At 49.6% G+C, this 27653-nt stretch overlaps 2 protein-coding genes across 2 annotated transcripts; one reads left to right on the top strand and one right to left on the bottom strand.

The window, feature by feature from the left end:
* Positions 1-3378: 3378 nt before the first annotated feature.
* Positions 3379-4317, top strand: LOC311529849 (olfactory receptor 5G9-like; the record flags this gene model as incomplete). Its single annotated transcript, XM_084646110.1, has 1 exon — positions 3379-4317. The coding sequence occupies one exon, from the start codon at positions 3379-3381 to the stop codon at positions 4315-4317; it is 939 nt and encodes a 312-aa protein (XP_084502236.1).
* Positions 4318-25290: 20973 nt separating this feature from the next.
* On the bottom strand, positions 25291-26331 carry LOC311529444 (olfactory receptor 10A4-like; the record flags this gene model as incomplete). The annotated part of the gene is made up of 1 exon (XM_084645418.1): positions 25291-26331. One exon carries the CDS (start codon positions 26329-26331, stop codon positions 25291-25293), a length of 1041 nt encoding a protein of 346 aa, XP_084501544.1.
* Positions 26332-27653: the final 1322 nt, after the last annotated feature.

The raw sequence follows: 27653 nt of genomic DNA, 5'->3' as shown, positions 1-27653 counted from the left end.
TTTTTTTTCTCACTATCTCATGAAGTCTATTTGCTCCATTTACATTGTGGCTAGCATCTTCAAAGTACCATATGGGAGAGAAAATGATTTGCTATTTGGGTGTCTAGTTCCTCGGGTGCTTTGAAAATCTGACCCTGTCACTAAGGTTGGATACCTACATCCATTAGGCTCCTTTGGTAATCCAAGCCTCAATTCTCTTATTCTTATGCATGGTAAATTGCTGCTTAAGGACTGACCCGGCACAGTGTTACTGGTAGGTTGTTACAGAGAGTGAACTTCAGGGATCTTGCCCCAAGGGGAACAGGATACCATTTAAACAGCTCTCAAGAATCACTTCTTAGTCTTGCAGTCAGATGAGGACAGGCTTTTTGCTCCACTCCCAGTGCTAACCGTACCTCCCTTGTCAGATGTAAGTGTTTGGGGTAAAGAAGAGTTGATATCCTGAGGTGCTGTATTGTGGAGGCAGATAGAGAGACTAGACAGACAAATCAGTAAGTAGGTAGATAGTCTAAGACAATAAAGAGAAAAGCAGAGGTCAGAATGATCTCACCATGTTTATGATCCACATTAAAAAGGCAGGTGAGTTGATTCATATTTTTATTCCTTTTTAAACTTATTTTACCCTTTCCATTCCAAAGGACCAGATTTTGTCCCTCCTTATCTAGGAGTGGGTTTCTCTACCAAGTCTCATTGGCTTCTGCCTGCTCATACAGTGACAAGTTGGGTGAGGTGATATCTTTTATTGGACCAACATCTGCTGGCTAGACAAACAAGTTTTCGAGCCACACAGAGCTCTTCTCTCTCATCCACAGAAGTTGGTCCAATAAAATAGATCATCTCACGTGCCTTATCTTTCGAATATCCTGGGACTGAGACAGACATAACTACGCTGCGTGTGCACATAGAGTAAGCTGCAGCACAGGGGCGATGGTTGGGAACCCAGCTGCTACTTGAATCACCCATCTCTCTCTCTCTCTCTCTCTCTCTCTCTCTCGGCAGCACTGAGAGAGTTCATTTGGTACATGTGAGCTGTAATTTTTATTTTTGGAGAGTGTGGTGTGTGTGTGTGTGTTTTATGGGCCTGGAGAGGAGAAGACACTTAGTTTTAATAAGAATGTAAGAATGGCCATACTTTTTCAGACCAATAATCCACCTAGTTCAGTATCCTGTCTTCCAATAGTGGCTCACGACAGATGCTTCAGAGGGAGTCAACAGAACATTGCAATTTATTGAGTGATCCATCACCCCCTGTTGTCCAATTCCAGCTTCTAGCAGTCAGCAGCTTAGGGACACACAGAGCATGGGGTTATGTCCCTGACCATCTTGGCTAATAGCCATTGAAGGACCTGTCCTCCACGGATTTATCTAATTGTTTTTTGAACCCAGTTATAGTTTTGGCCTTCCCAACATCCCCTGGTAATGAGTTCCAAAAGTTGATTGTGTATTATGTGAAAAAGAATTTCCTTATGTTTGTTTAAAACCTGCTGCCTATTAATTTCAGTAGGTGACCCCTGGTTTGTATGGGATGTGAAAGGGTAAATAACATTCCCTTATTCACTTTTTCTACATCATTCATGATTTTGTAGATCTCTGCTATGTTCCCCCTGAATCGCCTTTTTCCAAGTCAACAGTCATTTTAATCTCTCCTCATATGGAAGCTGTTCCATACCCTTGATCATTTTTGTTGCCCTTCTATTTTAATATATCTTTTTGGAGGTGGGCCAACTACACAGTATTCAAGGTGTGGACATACCATGCATTTATATGGTGGCATTCTGATATTTGCTGTCCTATTATCTATCCCTTTCTTAATGGTCCCCAATATTCTGTTAGGTTTTTTTTATTTCCGCTGCACATTGAGCAGATGTTTTTAGAGAACTATCCACAATAACTCCAAAATCTCTCTTCTTAAGGGATAACAGCTAGTTTATACCTCTTCATTTTTTTTATGTATGGATAGGATCATGTTTTCCAATATGCATTGCATTTATCAACACTGAATTTCATCTGCCATTTGTCACCCAGTTACCCAGTTTTGTGAGATCCCCTTGTAACTCTTCTCAGTTTGTTTGGGCTTAACTATCTTGAGAAATTTTCTATCATATGCAAAAATTTTGTATGATTTGACCTTTTTTCGAGGTCATTTATGTCTATGTGAAAGAGCAATGGTCCCAGTAAAGATCTTTGCGGGGGCCAGCTATTTACTTCTCTAGATTCTGACATTTCCCCTTCACACAGAATCTACCTGGGCTTACATTCAGGTTCTAGTATAAAGTCAATCTCTGTGCTTAGGTATTTGTCTTATGAGTTGATAATGAAGGAATGGTTATTTTCTCTCTAAGGTCATATGGGGAGAAAAATAAATGGGACATTGGAGAGAACATTGGCCTCATTCCCATTCCCAATGAAAACTAATGTCAAAATAATCACTGACGTCCATGGGGGCAGGATAGATGCTCTTCTATATGTAAAGCCTGATATTCAGACATGCAGAACAATGAGTCAAAAGTCCCACTGAGTCAGAGTTTAAATGATTTAGGAACAACAGACCCATTAATTTTCTATCAGGCCCTTCTTTTCAAGTTTGTCACAGTGCCGAGAGAATGTTTGCTGGTCCCATTCACTTCTTTTTGAAAAATCCTGATGATTTTAATAGATATGACTCCAATCATACACTACAGATATTAAATAGTGTGTTCAACAAAATTATCTAGAACAACTGACAAAATGTAATAGAGAAAAAGATTATTTTTAAAGATTTGTCCAGATGCCCAGCATTACAAATTGGCCATAGCTCCATTGGAGTCAATCTTCCAGACCCCATGCTGCCCTAACTCATCTCTAGCTCTGTTAAAGTCATAAGGCCAGACTGAAGAGAGAGTGTGGGAATGCCTTCATAGCCTTGGGGTTAGAACCCTCATCCCAGATGCAGAAGTCCAAGCATCCAGTAACCCTGCTGCACTGCCTCTTTTATCATGTATCCACAGTGGAACAGGGTCAAGAGGAGAGCCTGAGGGAGGCCCACAGCAGACTGTCCCTTAGTCACACCTGAGCAGGGTATTTGTGAATACCAGCGGGACCTGATGCTGGAATTTAGGCATCGAAAGTGGCACTTAGGTGCCCAAGTCCTTTTGTTAATCCAGCTCATTTTGTCAATTTAAAACACACAAATTCCATGCAGTGTCTCTGTCTCTGTCTCCGTCTTTCTCTCTCTCTCTTTCTCTCTCAGTTTAAAACACACCTTTTATATGCAGGAATAGGACTCTCTTTACATGCATGCTATTGGTCTGAGGTTCTCCACATGCTGTTTCAATTTACTTTTATGAGAAGTGTTAATTTCATTTTTTTCTGGTCTCCCAGATCAGATTTCCTAAATAAATGCCAATGGAAAATCAAACCAAAGTGACTGAATTTATTTTTCTGGGATTTTCCAGTGACCCACAGGTGCAGATTTTCCTCTTCCTGGTGTTTTTAGTTATTTACCTGGTTACTCTGGTTGGGAACATACTGATCATGCTAGTGATTGGAGCTGATTCTCACCTTCACACCCCGATGTACTTCTTCCTCTTCCATTTATCCTTTGTCGATATCTGCTATTCCTCCATCACAGTGCCTACAATGCTGATGAACTTCCTAGCAGAGCACAACATTATTTCAGTCAATGGCTGCATTACCCAGATGTTCTTCTTTAACCTCTTAGCCGGTACAGAAGTTTTCATTCTTTCAGCAATGGCTTATGATCGCTACGCTGCCATCTGTGACCCATTACATTACACAGAGATGCTGAGCAAAGGGATCTGTGTTCAGCTGGTGAGTGGGGCATGGACTATCGGGTTTTTATATGCCCTGCTTAACACAGTTTTCACCTTCAGGTTGCATTTCTGTGGGCCCAATGAAATCCGCCATTTCAGCTGTGAGCTCCCTCCCCTATTACAACTGTCCTGCACAGATACCTTCACCAGTCAAGTGGTGCTTTTCACTTCTGCTGTGATGCTTGGAGCAATCTCCTTCCTCCTCATCCTGATCTCCTACATTCACATCATCTCCACCATCCTGAGGATGTCTTCTGTGCAGGGCAAGCAAAAAACCTTCTCTACCTGCAGCTCCCACATGATTGTGGTTGGTTTGTTGTACCTGGGAGCTTTTATCCAGTACACAAAGCCCAGCTCAATCTCCTCTGTAGCTCTGGATGAAATGGTCTCCATCCAGTACAGCATCTTGACTCCCATGCTAAACCCCATCATCTACAGCCTGAAAAACAAGGAGGTGAAAACAGCTCTAAGGAATATATTGTGTAAATTCAAGTTTCTCAAGTAGTGTTGAACATAGAACTGTGGGTAACTAGTGTTGTGATAATTGAAGGTGGGGAGGGGAGCTCCCTTTTATGGACACCCAGCCAGTCAGTAGCTATAAAATCCCTCTTAGTAGCTGTTCTCTAACTGCTCTACCTGTAAAGGGTTAAAAAGTCTCACTGCTATGCATAGGTAAAAGGAAGTGAGTGGGCATCTGGCCAAAAGAGCCAATGGGAAGGCTAGAACTTTTTAAAATTGAAAAAAGACTCCCCTTTTGTCTGTCTGTCTGTTGTTCTCTTGGGGAGAGGCAGACAGGGCACATCTATGCTGTGAAAAGCTTGAGTCAGGTATGAAAAAATCATCAGTATCATACCTAGAAACTACTCATTTAAACCCCAGATAGCTAAGTAGATTAGGAAATGTCTAGGAAGATGCAATTAGGTTTATTCCTTTTATTTCTTGATGGCTTGTAGATTCCTCTATGCTAACCCCAGGTGCTTTTGGTTTGTAACCTTTAAGATATACCTCAAGAAAGCTATTCTTGGTGCTTAATCCTTGTAGTTGCTCTTTTAAAATCTAGCAATAGCTGAGTTCCCAGATGTATTTTCTTTCCTTTTTTAAAAAATAAAATGTACCTTTTTTAAAGAACAGAATAGAATGTTTGTGTCTTAAGAGGTTTGCGCACATGTTGTTTAATTAGCTGGTGGCAACAGCTGACTTTCCCTTTTTTTTTTCTTTTTTTCCCCCCTTTCTCAGCTCTTCCCCAGAGGGGGCATGGTGAAAAGACTTGAGGGTACCCCACAGGAAGGAATTCTCAAGTGCGCCTTCCTGGGCTCTCAAAGGGGTTCTGCACTTGGGTGGTGACCTACCAATCCAAGGTCAAAGAAAAGCTATAACCTTGGGAGTTTAATACAAGCCTGGAGTGGCCAGTATTGATTTTTAGACTCCTTGTGGGCCCCCACTTTCTGCACTCGAAGTGCCAGAGTGGGGAATCAGCCTTGACATGGTGGCAGAGCGGTTTTGAACCAGAGGCACAGACCTCAGGATTTTAAAGGGACGCATTTTTCCTTTTGGCAACCTGTAAAGCCGGGGGGGGTCTTTTTTTTCTTTTCTTTTCTGCCTGAGGGGGAACAGCCACACAAAGGGTTCAGCCTGCAAAGACAGGGAGTCCAACAAGCAGTTTATTTTTTTTCTAGCTTCGTGGCAACGAAATAGCTAGGCTAGAGTATAGCTAGGCCTGTACATGAGGTTGCGGTCAGGCACCGAAACCCTAGAGCAACCAGTCTTCCCAAAGCGGCAAGCCATGGAGAAGACAGACCCAGATCAAGCCCAGACATCCAGCCTCATGACAGAAATGCAGGGAGGGGATGGGGGACTGGAGATTTCCCTGGAGGGAATGGTCAGCCCTCCCCAACCCAAGATCCAGGTGCCAAGATGGAGGGATGCCCTTAACCCAGACAGAGTTCTAACTACGGAAGTGTCATAAATATAAAGGGAAGGGTAAACACCTTTAAAATCCCTCCTGGCCAGAGGAAAAATCCTCTCACCTGTAAAAGGTTAAGAAGATAGGATAACCTCGCTGGCACCTGACCAAAATGACCAATGAGGAGACAAGATACTTTCAAAAGCTGGGAGGAGGGAGAAAAACAAAGGGTCTGTCTGTGTGATGCTTTTGCCAGGGACAGAACAGGAATGGAGTCTTAGAACTTAGTAAGTAATCTAGCTAGATATGCATTTGATTGATTTCTTTAAATGGCTGAGAAAATAAGTTGTGCTGAATAGAATGACTATTCCTGTCTGTGTGTCTTTTTGTAACTTAAGATTTGGCCTAGAGGGATTCTTTATGTTTTGAATCTAATTACCCTGTTTACCCTACCCTATTTACCATCCTGATTTTACAGAGGTGATTCTTTTTACTTCTATTAAAATCCTTCTTCTCAGAAACTGAATGCTTTTTCATTGTTCTTAAGATCCAAGGGGTTGGGTCTGTGGTCACCTATGCAAATTGGTGAGGATTTTTATCAAACCTTCCCAAGAAATTGGGGTGCAAGGGTTGGGAGGATTTTGGGGGGAAATACGTTTCCATACAACGCTTTCCTAATAAAAATAAACCCAGATAAATGTTTGGTGGAAGTGGAAGGGCAAAGGGTAAAATAGTTTGTACCTTGGGGAACTTTTAACTTAAGCTGGTAAAAGTAAGCTTAGGAGATTTTCATGCAGGTCCCCACATCTGTACCCTAGAGTTCAGAGTGGGGAAGGAACCTTGACAGGAAGAAAGGAATTTCTTCCTAGAGATGAAGCGTTGGGAGGCGGAAGTGGGGGTGAAATGCTTGGAGTCAGAAGCAGAGGCAAAGCACTTGGAAGCAGAAGAGAAGCGCTTGGAGGTGGAGGGAAGGAGAGGAGAGAGCCAAAGCACTTGGAGGCAGAAATGGAGGTGAACCACTTAGAGGTGGAGACAGAGCTGAAGCGCTTAGAGCTGGAAAGGGCTAAGCTGGGTCAACCAGGTAGAATCATAGAATATCAGGTTGGAAGGGACCTCAGGACAACGACCTCCCATGTCTTATATCAAACACTCCTAGTAATGCACCCCAGAAGATATTAGCCTTTCTCATGGCTGCAACACTTTACTGACTCATTCGATTTGTGATCCACAATAACCCCAGATCCTTTTCAGCTATGCCACCACCTCGCTAGTTCTATCCCATTTTGCAGTTGTGCTTTTGATCTTTCCTTCCGAAGGGCATGTGTACACTAGCACCTTACAGTGTTGCAACTTTCTTGCTCAGAGGTGTGAAAAAACACCCCCCGGGCTCTGCAAGTTTCAGCGCTGGAGCTGGGCTGAGCAGGTGGCCAGTGAGATATGGGAGGGGACGTTCGGCAAACAAAGCCAGTCATGAGAAGTTCCTAAGAACTGGGAGTAAATGGAAATAACCTGCCAGATGGTCTGCAGAGTAAAGAAACAACAGGTGTGTTGGCCCAGGTGTGGGCTTCAAACAGCCCTGCTGGTGCCACTCAATCCAATCCCACTTGCCCTGCTATCCCAGCCCTGGGATCTCCCAGCTCTGCTGGTGCCCCTCACTCATGGCCCCCAATTCTCTTGCTAGCCCAGCCTTTGATTCTCTCCCCTGAACAACTCTGCAGATAGACCTCTGTCCTGACCCTCAAACCCCTGTTACCCAGGGCTCCCCCGTCCCCACACACAGTTCCACTTCGGCACCCTAATGTCTGACTCTGAGAACTGTTTCCATTCACTACATGGTATGTGGGGACACACACCTTTCGCTGTGCGAGTTGCAGGGAGATGTCCATGCTGATATGCTCTGCAGGTCAGTTGGGCTCAGTGAGAACTGCCTGATTCAGATGAGAAGGTTTCACCCTCCAGTCTATGGTCATTGAGTGTCCCCAGCCAATCCGGGCGGACAGGCGAACCTCTTGAGCGCTGAACCCCATAGCCCAGTGGGAATCAAAGTCATGAGTCCTGGTTTACAAACCAAGCCCTGAGCCCAGCACCCCTGTCTGATAGGCCAGAGCCAGGGGTGAGGGGCTGGGCTGAGGAGCTTACCTGGGCTCCTCTGGAGTGATCCATTCCCCTCAAAAAAGCCTTAATATCTGAGCAGGGACAGGTCTCCCCGGGGTGCTCTACAGCTTCCTCAGCATTTCCGTCTCCAAAAAAGGCTCTTCATCTCGTCCCCTTAGGAGGAGCTCAGAGCTGGAAGCCACCCCTGGGCAAACACAGCGGCACAGCCCCAGACCATGATCAGCTCAATGTCCGTTCCTGTCAGCCCTGCAGAGCGGCCCCCTCACACCGAGGGATCCCCTGGAAAAGGCATTTCCTTGTGTGTGCAGCAGTCGGTGGGACAGGTGAAGGCCTGATCCTGGCCCAGGTCCCTCTCCTTTAGGCTTCACTGACTGCCTTGCAACCCAATGAAATCCACTGGGGTCTTTACCCTGGCTGTGCCTCGGGCCCTACAGCAACAAAGAGTGTGTTTTTAATCCTTTTATGAAGAGGTTCAACCTAGTCCGGCAAATTGCCAGCAGTGCTATGATGGGTCTCGAGCTTTCTCTTCTTGGGGGGTAGGGGGGTTCAGGGCACTGTTTCTTGCCCCTGAACTGGGGTATTAACTGCCCCACTAGTGTCCTAGAGGAGGGGAGTGGGGAGGGAGGGACCCGGGCCCATCCTCTACTCCAGGTCCCAGCCCAGGGGCCCTAGGGATAGCGGTAAACCACTTGAACTAGCGGTTCCTTCCCCTGGGCTACTTCTCTCTCCTGCCCTTCAGCTTGTGGGGCTTCCTACCCTCCCTCAGCACAAACCAGGTGTCCCTTTACTTAGGGTCTTGGTCTTCTTAGCCCACCACAGCACTTCTCTGCTTCCCTCCAAACTGCTCTCTGCTCCAGCACCAATCCACTCTGCTTCAACTCCTCCTCTAGTCTGATTGAAGCAGGGTTTTTTATCAGGTGACTGGATTCAGGTGCTTTAATTAATCGATAGCAAACTTTCTTCCCTCTACAGGGAACAAGGTTCCCTTCTAACCCTCTCCTGCTGCCCTCTGGCCTGGGCTTTCCTTGCTTTTTGCCCCTGCTTGCAGCTTCCCCCCCGCCCCCGACTGGGACAGATGCTCTTGCCCCTTCTTCCCCCTTTTTCTTTTTTGTTTTTCTGCTGCTGCTTAAGTGCTGGTCAGCTGCCAGCTGGCTGTTGGTCCCCCCTGCCCTCGGACGCTTCTGCCGCTCCAGCTGAGGCCCCCTGAGAAAGAGGGTCCTGCTGACCTGCTCCCCAGAGGGGAGAAGTGGAGGGACCCAGCCCCCAGACCCAGCCGCTTGCTGTTTGTTTGTGGACCCGAATCCGGCTGAGAGAGACTTTTATCATCTGCTCCGGCATCCCTGGAATGCTACAGCTGGAAAGAAAGCCCGGAAAAGAAAGGGAAAAAGCCATCCACCGGAGGAAAACCGCCCGGGGAATCTACAAATCACCGTGGAGGGGGCCTTAGACTGAGTAACTTTCGAACTGTGCTCTTGTGTGGGGGGAAGCCTTGACTGTGTCCTGACTGTGTTTGTAGGGACACAGGGGGTGTGGCACGGAGCTGCCCCCCAATCCATCTGTGTCCTCCCAACCCCCACACTACTATCTTCACCGCTGCCCCCCTCCACCGTCTTTGCTGGCTGTTTAACATCTGCCTCTGGACTCAGCTGCTTGCCTTGATTCCACCGTGTGGGCCAGAAGCACCAGCCAACCAAACAGGACTCTCTGTACAAGCGTACGGTGGTTCATGTGCCCCCTCCCGCAAATTGTCAACCCCACAGCTTGTCCCTTTTTACCTGACCCCATCTCCTGTTAACCACCTGCCACCACCCACGCTGGGGCATTGGCAATGGAGGGCACCGGGGTGACCTCCGCCGCTGCCATGCCCATCACCGCCCCAGACTCTAGGGGAGCCCCCCCAGCCGGTGGGAAAGGCCAGGGCAAGAAGAAGGGGAAGGGCCCCGCTAAAACCACCAGGCCCTCCATGGCAGGGGCCACCCCCACTGCTGCGGCCCCGCCACCGACCACGGTTTGTACCCCTAGAGCTGCTAGAGGACCTGGGCGTCCACCTGGTCCTGACCTCTGTCCCTCCTTTTATCCCCAGTGCTGCCCTGTTACCCGCCCTTTCCACCCTGGGGAAACCTGTTTCTGTTATCAGCCCTCTCCCATGGGGCTGCAAGGACCCCACCCTCCGTCACATCTTTTCCTTCCGCCGGCAAGTGCAGCTTCTACTGCTGTTGGCAGCACGTGATGGAGAGGCACTTGAGGGGTCCTTCCTAGTCCCCCACCACGGGGCCCGTTACCGGGTGTACTTCTCCGCGGGGGAAGCCCGGTGCTACCTCTGCTGGGCGTCGGGGCATGTCCGAAGGGACTGCCCCTTAGCCCGGCAAGGAGGGGCACCTGGGATTCCCGAGACCCGGCAGGACATCGGCCCCATCATTGCCATCGTCCCTGGCTGCCCGGTACCTGAACCCGCCCCCCCATCCTCTTCGGATCACCACTACTCCCGCTCAGGCCCAAGGGGCACCTCCCCTACAATGCCCAGACGAGTGGGAGAGCCCCGCCCTCGCTGCTGACAATCTGGCCCTATGGAGGAGGGTGTGGCAGAGATACCACCAGGCATAGGAAAGAGAATCCTCCCTCCCTTATGCTGTCCCACCGTTCCCCACCAAGTCCCTGAGCCATCGCCTTTACCCCCTGACACGACCCCTGCTAACCAGCCCCCAGATGATGCCATGGAGGGTCGGGCCCTAGTCCAGGGGAAGCGAGGCAAGCAGAAGGCTCAAGCTCCACCTCATCTAACCGAAGCGGAGGCCCCCCGGAAGACCAGAAAGGGGGGCACTGATGCCGAGCTTTCTGCTTTGCCCAAGAGTGTGTCCCATCCACCAGTGTCAGCCGGGAAAGACGTGGCAGCACCGGAAGGTAGTGTCTCCCCTCCACGGGAGACCCTCCCCTCCGAGACCCTCGAGGAAGCCCCTTCTGTCCTGACACTATCCGAAGCCCCTGTTAACCTCTAGGCAACCGTTGTGGCGGGTGCCAGCGGGAAGAACCCCGGGGCGGCGGAAAGTGTCCTCTCCTCCATGTTCGAGGAGATCGAGGCCCTAGATCTGACCCTGGTCGCCCAGGGAGAGGACAATCTTTTGCCAGCAAACCTCGATCTGGGCGACCTCACTCCACCCCTCTTTTCCCCATGCTCCCTCCCCCTAACTGCTGCTTCTGCTCCCACCTCCGAGGAGCCCCTGGACTCCTCCATCGACCCGGCCACTGATGGCACCCCGCTGACAACCACTGACCCTGCTCAGGTGACAGCCGGCGCCACGCGGCCGGGACACGAGTCACCAGGGTCACACCCCGGTTGGTGCGGAGCAATCAAATTCCTTCCCGGGCAGGGGTCCTACAGAAGAGAATCCACCTCCTGATGCTGTGGCCGCTAAATCCACCATAGAGCCCACGCCTGGTATCACTGAGAGCTCCCTCCTCACCCGCTTAACCCTCGAGCCTGATCGGGAGGCACCACCATCCAGCTGCTTGCCTCCCAAAACCCAGAACCTTGCCTCTGCCCCTGCTCCTGCCTCTATCCCTATCCAGTTTACCTCCTGCAATGTTATCACTGCCCCCGTGGTTGTCTCCATCCCTTTTCCAACTGATGACCCCCAGGGAGCGGCCTTTGTGTTCTCCCACCCCGACCCAGTAGGGGCTGCTATTTTCCCTCCACCACCCCCAATCGCCCCAGGTCTTGAGGCGGGCCTAGAAGCTCCAGCCCATCAGGCACCCCATCGGGGGTCCGCACCCTGCTTGCCCATTTTAGTGGGCCACGGGGCTGCACCAAGAGCCCCGCCAGGGAACAACCGGAAAACCGTAACCCCACCCCCCCAAGAGCTGTGAGGAGAGCTGCGGAAGTTTTTAGAGGATGTCCGTGGCTCCCGCAACAAGGTACAGCTTGCTCTCCAGCGATGGGGGGACTTTTCTCAAATCCTCCGGGCCACAAGGGCCCTCATGGGGGAAGTTAAAGGGACGGGGAAGCGGGATGCCGCGGCCTACTGGCGGGTCCACGTCTTCCATGAACAATTACTCACCTACGGAATGGGTCAAGGACTGTTGCACGGCCCGCTGTGGGATGCGAACGTCCCTGCCAGTGAGGATCTCCCCGGCCCTTCCCATGACACCTCTCACCATCGCAACGTTGAACACCCAGGGCTGTAGGATGGCTTTCCGCGGGTCCTAGGTGCTCTCCTTCCTTCAGGAGGGAGGGTACTCTGTGGTTTTCCTGCAGGAGACCCATACGGATCCGACCACCGAAGACAGTTGGCGGCTGGGGTGGGGGGATAGGGTCTACTTTAGCCATTCCACGGTTCAATAGGCTGGAGTGGCGACCCTGTTCTCCCCCGACCTGCGGCCTGAGGTGCTAGGGGTCGCTGAGGCCGTGCCGAGTCGCCTGCTGCATCTCCGGGTCTGTATGGAGGGGCTCGTGGTTAACCTCGTTAATGTCTGTGCCCCGACATCGGGCCCAGAGCGGCTGCAATTCTATCAGCAGGCGTCCGCCTTCCTTGGCACCTTAGATTCTCACGAGTGCCTGGTCCTGGGAGGGGATTTTAATACCACCTTCAAGGAGCGGGACCACTCGGGGATCAAGCAGAGCCCGGCCGCCGTGGACACCCTCCAGGAGATAGTCGAACATCACTCCCTAGTGGACATCTGGCGTGACCACCACCCGGATGACACTTCCACATCCACCTTTGTCCGGGTGGAGGCCCATTGGTCGAGCCACTCCCGGTTGGACCGCATTTATTTATCACACTTCCATCTCTCACAAGCCCACTCCTCCAGCATTGAGCTGGCCCCATTTTCTGACCATCACCTAGCCACCATGACAGCCTCCCTCTGTGCGGAGAGGCCGGGGCCGGCCTATTGGCATTTTAACAACAGCTTGTTGGAGGATGTGGGCTTCATGACGTCATTCCAGAAATTCTGACTGGCCTGGCTAGGGCAATGGCGTGCCTTTCCCTCGGCGCGGCGATGGTGGGACCTGGGGAAGGTGCGGGCCCAGCTTTTCTGCCGTGACTACACCTGGGGCACCAGCCGGCGGAGAAATGCGGAGATAGAGCAGTTGGAATGGGAGGTCTTAGAGATGGAGAGGCATCTGGCCGCCAGCCCCGAGGACCCTCTCCTCTGCGGAGCGTGCCGGGAGAAGCAGGAGGAGCTCCAGGCCCTCGAGGTCCATCGGGCCCGAGGTGCCTTTGTTCGATCCCGCATCCACCTCCTTCAGGAGATGGATCGCGGCTCCCGCTTCCTCTATGCCCTGGAGAAAAAGAGGGGGGCCAAGAAACACGTCACCTGCCTCCTGGCAGAAGAAGGCACCCCCCTCACGGAACCGGTGGAGATGTGCGGGAGGGCCCAAGCCTTCTATGCAAGTCTTTTCTCCCCGGATCTGACCGACCCTAGCACTTGCAGAGTGCTTTGGGAGGAGCTCCCTACGGTCAGAGAGAGTGACCAAGACCAGCTAGAGTTGCCTCTCACTCTGGCCGAGTTCTCGGAAGCCCTCCGTCGTATGCCCACTAATAAGTCTCCAGGCATGGACGGGCTGACCGTGGAGTTCTACTGCGTGTAGTTCTACTGGGACGTCCTCGGCCCAGACCTAGTCACCGTCTGTGCCGAGTCTCTGCAGAGCGGGGTCCTCCCTCTTTCGTGCAGGCGAGCTGTGCTCGCCTTATTGCCGAAGAAGGGGGACCTCCGCGATTTACGAAATTGGTGTCCCGTCTCGCTCCTCAGCATGGACTACAAAATTGTAGTGAAAGCAATCTCGCTGCGGCTAGGGTCTGTGCTGGCGGACGTGATCCACCCAGACCAGACCTACACCATCCCGGACCGCAGTATCTTTGATAACCTATTTCTGGTTCGAGATCTTTTGGAACTCGGGTGTAGAGACGGTCTGTCGTTCGCCCTCCTGTCCCTAGATCAGGAGAAGGCGTTCAATAGGGTGGACCACGGGTACCTCCTGGGCACTCTGCAGGCGTTTGGCTTTGGACCCTAGTTTGTGGGTTTTCTCGGGTGCTGTACGCTTCCGCAGTCTGGTTAAGCTCAACTGGACCCTGACCGAACCGGTCAGCTTCGGGCGAGGAGTATGGCAGGGGTGCCCCCTCTCGCACCAGCTGTATGCTCTGGCGATCAAGCCCTTCCTCTGTCTCCTCCGAAGGAGGTTGACAGGGTTGGTGCTGCGGGAGCCGGAGCTGCGGCTGGTCCTGTCGGCATACGCTGATGACGTGCTCCTCATGGTCCAGGACCCAGGTGACTTGACGCTGGTGGAGGCTTGCCAGGCCATCTATTCGGCAGACTCCTCCACCCGGGTCAACTGGGTCAAGAGCTCTGGCTTGGCGGTGGGGGACTGGCGGCAGATGAGCTCCCTCCCACCCGCGCTTCAGACCATCTGGTGGAGCGCGGGTCCGCTGCTCTACCTCGGCGTTTACCTTTCTGCCACGCATCCCTCTCCGCCGGAGAACTGGGAAAATTTAGAGGGCGGGGTGATAGAGCGGCTCCGGAAATGGACAGGACTACTCTGATGTCTCTCCCTCCGAGGGAGAGCGCTGGTGCTTAATCATCTAGTCCTGTCCATGCTCGGGTACTGGCTCTACACCCTGGTCCCGGCCCCAGGTTTCCTGACCAACCTCCGGACATCGATTCTGGGGTTCTTTTGGTCAGAAATGCACTGGGCCCCTGTAGGGGTTCCTCATCTACCCCTGAAGGAAGGAGGGCAGGGCCTGAAGTGTCTGCACACTCAGTTCCACATCTTCCAGCTCCAGGCCCTACAGAGGCTCCTCTATGGTGCAGGCAGTTCGGCGTGGGGCATACTGGCGCACGCCATCCTGCGCCGCATCCGAGGGCTCCAATATGACCAGCAGCTGTTTTATCCCCGTCCGGGAGGTCTTCCGCGACACCTCTCCGGGCTGCCGGTCTTCTACCAGGACCATCTCCGGACGTGGGAACTGTTTTTAATGACCAGGTCCATGGCGGCCACCGAGGGGGCAGATCTCCTCGCGCAGCCCCTGCTACACAACCCCCAGCTCCGTGTGCAGGTGGCGGAGTCCCGCTCGGTGCACCAGAGCTTGATCCTGGCAGAAGTCACGAGAGTCGGAGACCTCCTGGACTACGACCAGGGAGACTGGCTGGATCCCCTGACGCTCGCTCGGCGCATGGGGCTGTCCAGACCTCGTACCCCCCGGCGCGTACTTCAGGAGGTGAAGGCCGCTTTGCCGCCCGCTGCTCGAGCTTACCTTGCCTGGGTCCTGCTCAAGGGCATGCCCCGCCCACCCTCTACCCCAGGCCTGCCGGACCTTTTCATTGGACCCCTGCCCCGTGGACCCAATTGACCCCCTAACCCCTTTACTGCAAGCCGGCTGCATGAACTGCAGCCGGTATGTTTCCAAACCGTGCCAAGGAAACATCTATACACGCTCGTGCTCCACACCCTTCACGCCCTCACCCTAGTGTCCCGCCCCGACACAAAGTGGCGAGACCTTCTGCCACCTTTGGAGGGTAAAGAGCCCCAGTGGGCCAGCCTATTTTCCGCCTTGGTTCCGAGGCCTGTCAGGGACATCAGTTGGTGGATCATTCACGGAGCTGTGAGCATGGGCATGCACTTGGCGTGGTTCACCCCCATCCCAGATACTTGTCCTTTTTGTGGTGTGAGGGAAAGCCTGGCGCACGTAGATTTGGAGTGCGCCAGGCTGCAGCCCCTGTTCTGGCTCCTCACAAATCTTTTATTACGTTTTTGGTTGCATTTTTCCCCTTTTTATTTATGCACTCTCCATCCGTGGCCTCACAAAGTCGTGGGATCTCCTAGTTAACCTCCTCCTAGCCCTGGCTAAAATGGCCATCTATAAAACCAGAGAGAGGAGGTTGGCCGATGGAATTTCCTGTGACTGTGGGGCCGTTTTCCGATCCTCGGTCCGTTCACATATCCGGGTGGAGTTCCTCTGGGTGGCGTCCACCAATTCCCTTGATGCTTTTGAGGAGTGGCGGGCACTGTCCGAGGTTCTCTGCTCGGTGTCCCTGTCCGGTTCCCTTTGTTTGACCCTTTGACTGGGGGAGAGAGTAAGGGACCCCAGCCCGAGCCATTGCTGCTGCGGAGACCACCACCTTGGAGGGGTCCTTTCACACGTGGGTGCACATGGCCCGCTCCCGGATTGGCCACGCCACAGCCTGCCCTTCTTGTTGGGTGCTTTCAAAGGAGGGAATTGTTGGTGACACTGGGCGTGGCGCCAGGTAACTCGAGGGGGTGGCAGACCTTGAGAGTCAATGAAGCCCCCTCGCTCTGGGCCACGAGGTAACTCGGAAGGGTGCAAGACCACAAGAGTCGAGGAAGCCCCCCACCCTGGGCCCAGGCAAGCTTGAACACTTACCTCCCCTGAAGCTAATGAGAAAAAAATTGTGACTGGTTGCTGTGTTACACATTGCATATGCAGTTGTTTTTGTTTTGTAAGTGTGTTATTCAAATAAAAATACCATTTTTGCTTCAAAAAAAAAACACTCTCCTGCTGCCCTCTGGCCATGCTCTATCACACTAGGCACAGAGATGTGGGGTGGTTAATGCAGCATCACACAGGGTACGTCTACACTGCAGAGTCCACCATGGTTCTGACACTTGTTTATCACCAAACCTGTTGCCATGCACAGGGGCATGTTAATGTAGATGGAATATGTGGGCTCAGCCAGTCACAGGTGCTAAAAAGATCCTCTCACTGTCCAACAAGTGGGGACAGGGGAGACCCAGAAAACAAGAGGCTGAGTGTCAGACTTGATGGCTACCAGCAGAGATGGGGGCAGGGGGAGAACCAAGGGCTGGGCTAGCAGGGGGCAGAGGTTCAGGAGGGTCAGGGCAGTGTCAGAGCTGGGGATGGGGAAAGCTCAGGACTGGGCGAGCTAGGAGTGAGTGGCACCGGCAGAGCTGTTTAAAGCCCACACCTTGGCCAACACACCCTGTCAATTTTCCACTCCCCAGCCCACCTGGCAGGTTATTTCCTTTTACTCCCAGTTCTGAGGAATTCTTGTCACTGGCTTTGTTTACTGACTGTATACCCCTGGCTCTCTGCCCAGTTGGGCTCCATTTCAGCCCTTGATCACAGTCTGCAGGGGAGGAGAAGCTGGAGGAAACACTGACAAATAACCTCTGGAGGCCCCAGCAGCAAAGAAGGGAGAGAGGCCAGATGAGCAGGGGAAAAGCCTGTGTCTACACTGCAGAGTCCACCATGGTTCTGACACTTGTTTATCACCAAACCTGTTGCCATGCTGTCAAGGTTCCTTCCCCACTCTGAACTCTAGGGTACAGATGTGGGGACCTGCATGAAAATCTCCTAAGCTTACTTTACCAGCTTAGGTTAAAACTTCCCCAAGGTACAAACTATTTTACCCTTTGCCCTTCCACTTCCACTGCCACCACCAAACGTTTATCTGGGTTTATTTTTATTAGGAAAGCATTGTTTGAAAACATTTTTCCCCGAAAATCCTCCCAACTCTTGCACCCCACTTCCTGGGGAAGGTTTGGTAAAAATCCTCACCAATTTGCATAGGTGACCACAGACCCAAACCCTTGGATCTTACAAACAATGAAAAAAACATTCAGTTTCTGAAAAGAAGGATTTTAATAGAAGTAAAAAGAATCACCTCTGTAAAATCCGGATGGTAAATACCTTACAGGGTAATTAGATTCAAAACATAGAGAATCCCTCTAGGCAAAACCTTCAGTTACAAAAAGACACACAGACAGGAATATCCGCTCTATTCAGCACATCTTATTTTCTCAGCCATTTAAAGAAATCGTAATCTAACACATACCTAGCTAGATTACTTACTAAATTCTAAGACTCCATTCCTGTTCTGTCCCCGGCAAAAGCATCACACAGACAGACCCAGACCCTTTGTGTTTCTCCCTCCTCCCAGCTATTGAAAGTATCTTGTCTCCTCATTGGTCATTTTGGTCAGGTGCCAGCGAGGTTATCCTAGCTTCTTAACTCTTTACAGGTGAAAGGATTTTTCCTCTGGCCAGGATGATTTTCAACAGTTGATTCTGGGAAACTTTCACAAGAGAGTGCATCAGCCACTTTCTTAGAAGCTCCTGAGACGTGTTGAATGTTGAAATCAAAATCTTGGAGAGCTAAACTCCACCGAATAAGTTTTTTGTTATTTTCCGTGGCGGTATGAAGCCACCGTAGCGCAGCATGGTCGGTTTGCAGGTGGAAACGCTTCCATTTTATGGGTCTGGAGTGCCTTTAAGACCATGACCTGGTTCCCTACTTTGAAGGAATGATCTCTGGCATGTTTATCACACCAGGCTTTTTGCTCTTTTTGAGCATCCTGTAAGTTTTCTTTAGCAAGGGCTAAAGAGGTTCGGAGCGTGTTTTGTAGGTTGGTTACAAAGTCCAGAATGCTAGTTCCTGGAGAAGGTGTAAATCCCTCCCATTGCTGCTTCAGCAACTGTAATGGCTCCTTAACCTCACGGCCATATACAAGTTCAAATGGGGAAAACCTAAACTGGGATGTGGTACAGCTGTGTAGGTAAAAAGCAACTGCTGCAACACTAGGTCCCAATCACTGGAGTGCTCATTTACGAATTTACGTATCATGGCCCCCAAAGTTCCATTAAACTTCTCCACCATGCCATTTGTTTGATGGTGGTAAGGAGTGGCAACCACGTGATTAACCCCATGAACTTCCCAAAGGTTTTCCATAGTTCCTGCCAGGAAAGTAGTCCCTGCATCTGTGAGGATGTCAGAGGGCCAACCTATCCTGGCAAAAATGTCTGCTAGTGCCTGGCACACACTTTTAGCCCTGGTGTTGCTTAGAGCTACTGCTTCCGGCCATCAGGTGGCAAAATCCATGAAAGTCAGTATGTACTGCTTTCCTCTGGGTGTCTTTTTTGGAAGAGGACCCAGAATATCCACAGCTACTTGCTGAAATGGAACTTCAATGATGGGGAGTGGCTGGAGAGGGGCTTTGAACTGGTCTTGGGGATTTCCCACTCTTTGGCATACTTCACAAGACCGGACATAGGTAGAAACATCCTTGCCCATTCCCTCCCACTGGAATGACTCCCCCAAATGGTCTTTGGTCCTGTTCACCCCAGCATGGCCACTACGATGATCGTGGGCTAAGCTCAAGAGCTTGGCCCGGTACTTAGTTGGAATTACCAACTGTCTCTGAGGATGCCAGTCTTCCTGGTGTCCACCAGAAAGAGTTTCCTTGTATAAAAGTCCTCTTTCTACAACAAACCTGGATCGATTAGAAGAGCTGAGAGGTGGTGGGTTGCTCCATTCCACCGTCCAAACTCTCTGGAGGCTTTCATCTGCTTCCTGTTCAGTCTGGAACTGTTCCCTTGATGCTGGAGACATCAGTTCCTCATTGGATTGTGGACGTATGCTTGGTCCCTCTGGAAGCGATGTAGGGGATGGGGCTGTTTCCGTTGACTGTGAACCGCTCTCCGCTGTGACGCTATGTTGGGGTTCAGGCTCCGGCTGAGCCTCTTGTGTAGGGTTATGGGCTACTGTTGGTTCAGGTTCGGTGGGGGCCTCTGGTGTTGGGGTTGCAAGTACTGGATTCAGTGCTGGCAATGGGTCTGGTGCTGGTAGTTCCGCCGGTTCCGGTTCTGGGACTGGCTCTGTCTGGGTCTCTGGGACTTGATCCACTACTGCTGTTGCAGACATTGGGCCGGGGTCCGGGTCCATTACCTCTGACCGGGTCCTGGTAGAAGTTTCCAGAACAGCGCTAGGCGTGACAGCTGGTTTAGTCTGGCTGTGGGTGACCATTCCCACTCTCTGGGCTGACTTCACAAGATTGACCAAGTCTTCCCCCAACAGCATGGGGATAGGATAATCATCATAGACTGCAAAAGTCCATGGTTCCTGACCAGCCCTGGTATTGGACAGGCAACTTGGCTGTAGGCAAATTGAAAGAGTTGGACTTGAAGGGTTGAATCATCACTTGGATCTCTGGGTTGATTAAATTGGGGTCCACTAAGGAAGCATGGATAGCCGACACTTGTGCTCTGGTGTCCCTGGACGCGGTGACCTTCTTTCCACCCACACTCACAGTTTCCCTCCGCTCCAGGGTATCTGGGAGGTATCTGGACCTGAGGCCCTCTGGTGTGATTCCGGTGCAATGAACTGTAATCTGTTGGGGTTCTTGGGGCAGTTGGCCTTTACATGCCCTGGCTCGTTACATTTAAAACATCATCCAGCTGACGGGTTACTGGGGCGAGGTGGGTTGCTGAAGACCGGGGTGGCAGGACGATAAGGTGGCTGGAGGGTTCCTTGGGGGATAGGTGGGGCCTTGGGCGGCCCCCAGTAATAGGGTGTGGTCTGAGGTTGTCCCGTCTGGTATCCGCTCCAACTGCAACCAGTTTTTTTCTTCTCTGCCACCTCCACCCATTTGGCTCCAATCTCCCCCGCCTTGATTACAGTTTTGGGTTTCCCATCTAGGATGTATCTTTCTATTTCCTCAGGAACACCTTCTAAGAACTGTTCCATTTGCATTAGGAAGGGCAAATCTACTGGTGATTCAACACTTGCTCCTGATATCCAGGCATCCCAATGTTTCACAATGTGGTAGGCATTTGAGGTAAATGACATGTCTGGTTTCCACCTTAGGGCTCTGAATCTCCAACGGGAATGCTTGGGTATCAGCCTCATTCTGACTCTCACCTTGGTTTTAAACAGTTCATACTTGTTCATGTGTTCTTTAGGCATTTCAGCTGCCACCTCCGCTAAGGGTCCACTGAGCTGCGGCCTCAGCTCTACCATGTATTGGTCAGTAGAGATGCTGTAACCAAGGCAGGCCCTTTCAAAGTTTTCTAAGAAGGCCTCAGTATCATCGCCTGCCTTGTAGGTGGGGAACTTTCTGGGATGGGAAGTGGTACCTGGAGAAGGATTGCTAGGGTTTGTTGGTATATTCTGCTGAGCCCTTGCCTTCTCCATCTCCAGTTCATGCTTCCTCTCTTTTTCCTTTGCCTCCAGTTCTTTTTCCTGTTCCTCCATAGCTCTCCTGTGAGCAGCCGCTCGGCTGTTGTGCTGCCTCTTTCGCTGCCTCCCTTTCTTTGTCCTTTGCCTCCGTAGCTCTTCTGTGAGCAGCTTCTAGAGGTTTTTCTGCTTCTTTCACTGCCTCCAGCTTGGCTAACTCCAATTTGTGTAGTGCCTTGGTGTCTGTCATCTTTACCTCTATGTTTTTAACTAACTTTACACCCGAGGATTAGAAATAAAACAAACAAAACTTGGCTTGTAAATTTTGCTGTGCTGTAATAGGATACCTATATTCTCTGATAGTGATTGTCAGCCTACGGAACCCCCCCCCCCCAAAAAAACCCACCCAACAACAACAATAAAAAAAATCAACCCCCCCCCCTCAAACCCTAACACCTTTGTCTCCAGGCAAATAGGCAGAAAACCCCTCTAGTTACTTTTACGTCAAAAAAAAAAAAACAAAAAAAAAAAAAAAAAAGCTTCAGGTCTGTGAAGACTTGTGAATTTCGCTGCAGGAGGTTAACTACTCTGCCTCCAGGCAAAAAAACACTGCAATTCACAAAGATAATTCCCTTTTGTCTCTGCTCTGTCCCCAAAGCAGAGAAAAAACTAGCTGCTTTCAGTTGGACCTTCTTTCCAGCAGCCCCAAAGGAAAAAAATATTTCCTTTTTAAAATCTGTTTTTCTGGTTCAAAAAATCTCAAATTGATCTCAAAAGGATTTCAGGTTAATCCCACCGCTCTGCCACCATGTCAAGGTTCCTTCCCCACTCTGAACTCTAGGGTACAGATGTGGGGACCTGCATGAAAACCTCCTAAGCTTACTTTTACCAGCTTAGGTTAAAACTTCCCCAAGGTACAAAATTATTTTACCCTTGGATTTCCACTGCCACCACCAAACTTTATCTGGGTTTACTGGGAAACGTGGTTTGGACACGTCTTTCCCCCCAAAATCCTCCCAGCCCTTGCACCCCCCTTCCTGGGGAAGGTTTGGTAAAAGTCCTCACCAATTTGCATAGGTGACCACAGACCCAAACCCTTGGATCTTAGAACAATGAAAAAACATTCAGTTTTCTCACAAGAAGACTTTTAATAGAAGTAAAGGAATCACCTCTGTAAAATCAGGATGGTAGATACCTTACAGGGTAATTAGATTCAAAACATAGAGAATCCCTCTAGGCAAAACCTTAAGTTACAAAAAAGACACACAGACAGGAATATTCATTCTATTCAGCACAGCTATTTTCTCAGCCATTTAAAGAAATCATAATCTAACACATACCTAGCTAGATTACTTACTAAATTCTAAGACTCCATTCCTGTTCTGTCCCTGGCAAAAGCATCATACAGACAGACACAGACCCTTTGTTTTTCTCCCTCCTCCCAGCTTTTGAAAGCATCTTGTCTCCTCATTGGTCATTTTGGTCAGGTGCCAGCAAGGTTACCTTTAGCTTCTTAACCCTTTACAGGTAAGAGGATTTTTCCTCTGGATAGGAGGGATTTTAAAGTGGTTTACCCTTCCCTTTATATTTATGACAGCCTCTAACTCCAGGAGACTGTTCACAGCAGAAAATTCTAAGCAGAGCTAGGTGTCTCCCTCCAGCCCAGATATAGGATCTGGACTCCCTGAGAGGGTTGGCTTTAAGACACATCCCTGTCATTGGCATATGCCTTTGGCTAATTTAGGCAGCTCCCCACCTACCATGTTGACTTCTGTGGATCCCATTCTTAGGTGTCCCTCTCTCCCCATTCCTTGCATAGAGAGCTTAGATGCCTGACCCAGGATTTGTTGATTCCACTGGCTTCCAGGTGCCTTAAAGTTAGGTCTTAAGACACATTGCAATGCTGTAGTCTCTTTGTGGATCTGGGCCTTAGCCACACAGTGAAAACCAAAAACAAGAGGTTAGTCTGCAGAAGAGAGGAATGAGGTGGGATTTGATAGCTGCTTTCAACTACCTGAAAGAGGGTTCCAAAGAGGATGGATCTAGACTGTTCTCAGTGGTAGCAGATGACAGAATGAGGAGTAATGGTCTCAAGTTGCGGTGGGGGAGGTTTAGATTGGATATTAGGAAAAACTTTTTCACTAGGAGGGTGGTGAAGCACTGGAATGCATTACCTAGGGAGGTGGTGGAATCTGCTTCCTTTGAGGTTTTTAAGATTAGGCTTGACAAAGCCATGGCTGGGATGATTTAGTTGGGGACTGGTCCTGCTTTGAGCAGGGAGTTGGACTAGATGACCTCCTGAGGTCCCTTCCAACCCTGATATTCTATGATTCTATGATAACACAGGGTAACGAACTTCGTCCAGTGATTCTTGCCTCCAGCCCAGCAAATTATGGCTTAATTTGAGTGTGTTGTTCAGAAAGGTATCTGATCTTCATGAAGCTGGTATTTTCAAGAGATCTGGAGGGAATTAGTGCCTGATTCTGACTGAATTTTAATGGGATTTGGTCACCTCACTTTCATGGATTCTAAGACTTAAAGAAATGGAGAATGTGGTACATCACTTGTCATGCTGAGGATAAGGCCCTTGCTCCCTGACTGGAAAAAGTCCCATAGTAGCTCTCGTGTATATGGCTCTGTAACCAGGACTGGATTAAGACAGGATCCATGGATCCGTTTAAGACAGGATCCATGGACCCAGTGCCTACGCTGGGCGAATGCCCAAGTGTATAACAGAGGTTGCCTACCGCCAGAAAGTATTGGAATGTGCTAAGGGGACATCACTGACAGACTGTTGAGCCAGAAAGGTCATCAACTCTTTGCTTTGCTTTGTTGATGGTCCTAAGGCTGGATGGAATCCAGGTCCTAATCCACCGCACCGCACTCCTGACCTTGTCTGTGTATTGTTCTTTAAGGCCCCAATTCAGCAAGGTACCATTAGCGCATCTAGTTTTTAAGCATATTCTTAGTCCCATGGAACTCAATGGGAATTCTCACATGCTTAAAATTAAACACATGTTCAAGCATTGTGATAAATTGGTGACTAAAGTGCTTGGAGTCTGCTTGGGACAGCTACCATGTTGCACGCACTTCCGACGCAAACAGTTAATGAGGAGACATATGTACTGTGCTCTTGTTTTTGTTTGTTCTTCTCTCATGGTTAACCTTTAATATAAAATACAGTCTCATTTAGACAGAGGCTGAGGTTTTCAAAGCTGCTTAAGGGATTTGATCACCTTGTTCCCATTAAAACCAAAGGTAATTATGCGTCTAAATCTCCTAGACAGCTTGGAAAAGCTCACCTGGAGACTATATGCTTGCTATTTGTCCATGGGAAAGATAGTAGATGTTAAGATAGTCATAAGAGAGTACAAGATCACAATTCAGGGTTGGAGAATTATGGCCTGAACCACTGCTGAGGATGGTGGGATTTGGGATTATTTATTTATTTATTTATTGCCTTTTGTACTTCTCTATGATAAAACATAATTCAGTTCAGCGGAACATGTGCTCCCACTGTGATGTTGTGGCCAAAAGGCTGATGTGATACTGGGATGCATAAATAGAGGAATCTTGAATAGGGGCAGGGAAGTAATTTTATGTCTGTATTTGGCACTGGTGCGACCACTGCTGGAATACGGTGTCCAGTTCTGGTGCACACAATTCAAGAAGGTTGTTAGTAAATTGGAGAGGGCTCAGAGAAGAGCCACAGAATAATTTAAGGATTGGAAAATATGACTTCTAGTGATACACTCCAGGAGCACAATCTGGTTAGCTTAACAAAGAGAGTGTTAAGGTATGACTAGATCGCCATCCATAAGTAGCTACATAGGGGACTAAACATTGAGACTGGGTTTTTCAATCTAGCAGGGAAAGGTCTAAAAGGATCCAAAGGCTGGAAGTTGAAGCTAGACAAATTCAGACAGGAAATATGGCACACATTTTTAACAATGAGAGTAATTACCCATTGGAACAATTTACCAAAAGTTGTGGTCAATTTTCCGTCACTGACCATTTTAAAATCAAGATTGGATGACAAGTCATGGTTGCCCATGACTCTATTTCCCACCTGATGGAAGAGAGTCTTCACGATGTTTGGAGTTTTGTTGACATTCAAACATTTACAGGGCAGATTTCCAAAAGTACAGAGGGTGGTTGGGTGCCTGTCACAAGGGGGCCTGGCCATTGAAGGGAGGCGGGCTTAGCTCTACCTGTGACTAATTATCAGCCTCCCAGAGGATGTATCTTGGGCCAGGGATCAGATGACAGCCTGCAGTTTGCTTGCTCCATAGGCAAGAGGCCAGCTCAGTTAGGGAGACACACCCAGGAGAAAGGACCTAGAAGAAGACTCTCCAAACCCATCAGCTGGGAGCCGTGGCTGGAGAGACCTGCTGTGTGTGTAGGGGCTGCAGGATGGGCCAGGCAGGACCAGTGGCAATGTGGGCTGTGCTGGTTTTGGAAAATAAACCCACGCCTGGACACAGGGGCTGAAATCCTGCTGGTTTTGGGAGCTGCGTTTGGCTCATCAGCCACTGAGTCAGCCCCACCCTCTTACATCCCCCCAGACGCCACTGGAAATCATTTGTGCCCTTGGGAAACCTCCCCGCAGAGGGAACATCATCCCACCCAGTGCCCTCCTCAGGGCCTCCTTGACCTCTTTGTTCCTCAGGCTGTAGACAATTGGGTTCAGCATGGATGTCACCACTGTGTAGAAGGGGGCCAGGAGCTTGTCACTTTCCATCGAGTAGCTGGACTTGGGCCTGAGGTAGGTGATGATGTCAGAGCCATAGAAGAGCAAGATTATGATGAGGTGGGAGAAACAGGTGGAGAAGGCCTTGAGCTTCCCCTCAGCTGATGGCATCCTCAGGACGGAGGTGATGATGAAGAGGTAGGAGACCAGGATGAGTGTGAAGGGGGAGGTTATGAAAAGAAGAGCCACCAGGTACATTGCCAACACGTTCATGGAGGTGTCCCTGCAGGCCAGCTTCAGGAGGGGTGGGATGTCGCAGAAGAAGTGGTTGATCCTGTTGGCCCCACAGTACGTCAGACTGAAGACATAGCTGGTCTGGCTCAAGCCCACCATCCAGGAGACTATGGCCAGCTGGGCGCAGGCCCCCTTTCTCATGACGAGGACATAGGGCAGCGGGTTGCAGATGGCCACATAGCGGTCATAGGCCATGGCAGCCAGGAGGCAGCACTCAGTGATGCCAAAGAGGGTGAAAAAATACATCTGCATGGCACAACCCCATAGTGAGATCCTTCTGTTTTCTGACACCAGGCTCACCAGCATCTTAGGCACAATGGATGTTGTGTAGCAGATCTCCAGCAGGGACAGGTTGGTGAGGAAAAAATACATTGGCGTGTGGAGGGACGGGTTGGCTTTTATGACGGCCATGATGAGAACATTCCCCATCAGGGACACCACGTACATGGACAGAACCACCGCAAAGAGCAGCGCCTGCAGCTCCACCAGCTGGGAGAATACCATGAAGATGAACTCTGTCACTGAGGTCTGATTTCCCTTGTCCAATGGCTTGGCGTATTTCAGTGGCAGAGGAAGTGAATGAAGGACCCGCATCAGGGAAAACAAGGCATGAAAGTCATTTATTTACCTTTCTGATAAATGCAAAAATACATCCAACTGAGACTGAAGATTTAGGTCAAGGGCTTGCAAGCCAGCTAAGGAGGGTGGATGCTCAATTCCCATCAAAATTAATGGGGTTTGGATATCCAGAAAATGGAAGCCATACCATGGATTCATGTTGTAGGGCCTTCAACATTATGATCTAGTTCAATTACAACCTATTAATAGAGTTGGCTGGGAAGTTATTTTCCCCCTCCCCAATAAAACATATAAAAATGGGAAGTCCGAAATCTGGATATTTTTCACTTTTCAGTTGCCAAAAAGAGAAACATGATTTTAGTTTTTCACACTTTCTACACAATCCTGAGTATGTTCTATAAAAATAGGGATTCTACTGGGAAAATTCACAATCCATGATAATGCCATTTCCACGGAAAAAAATGTTTTGATGGAAAATATTCTTACTAGCAATAGTTACTGCGATCAATTCAAGAATCACTGGGAGAAATTCTCTGTCTTGCATTATGGAGGAGCTCTGACTCAGTGATTTTAATTCCTAGATTCTAAGGCCAGAAGGCTAGATTGGATCACCTCGTCTGACTTGCATAATACAGGCCATAATGGCCCCTATTGGTCTTAAAATCAGACCTTTCTGTCTCATTGGATCGTATTATAACCTGTGTAGCTGAGAGTGCAACCTGTCTCAGAGGATAGCCAGATTTCAATTAAAGTATAGAAATACATGTTTTAAAGACAGGTTCGTGAGAGGCTGAAATCGTATATTTGGGTTTGAATGGGGCAAAGGCAGTGCAAAGCTTTCTACATTGCCCTCCCAATTTGCTCATTCCTAATAGAGATGGGTGAAAAATGGGAGAGGGAGAAAAATGCAGCTACACATCACAGAAACATTTTGTAAATTCTTGTCTGTTTCACTGAACAGTTCATCTTAAAAAGAAAAGAAGAAGGAAAGAAAAGAAAAGAAAAACTTGGATAAAGTGAAAATGTTTCATTCTGACATTTCCAAAATGAGAGATTTTGGGTTTTGGGTTGAGATGACTTTTTGTTTTGGAATTTCCTTCATTTAACCAAAAATCTATTATTTGCACAACTGTAGTTCTAACTGTCAGAACCGGTTCTGCAAATCATATAATGGTGCTTTGTTTTTGGCCAATTCACGGCTTAATAGTTTTTCCCTACAAGGTATTTGGAACATTTTACTAAGACCAACCAAATCATTTTACACCTGCTAACAACCACACAACTGATGCTAATAATTTTCACTTGCTGGTCACTGGGGATAGATTTCATCCAGCAAC

The sequence above is a fragment of the Lepidochelys olivacea genome, assembly GCF_965140295.1.
Source record: "Lepidochelys olivacea isolate rLepOli2 genome assembly, chromosome: 13".
In the NCBI taxonomy this organism is placed as follows: Eukaryota; Metazoa; Chordata; order Testudines; family Cheloniidae; genus Lepidochelys; species Lepidochelys olivacea.
This window is presented reverse-complemented; position numbering and strand designations above follow the sequence as displayed.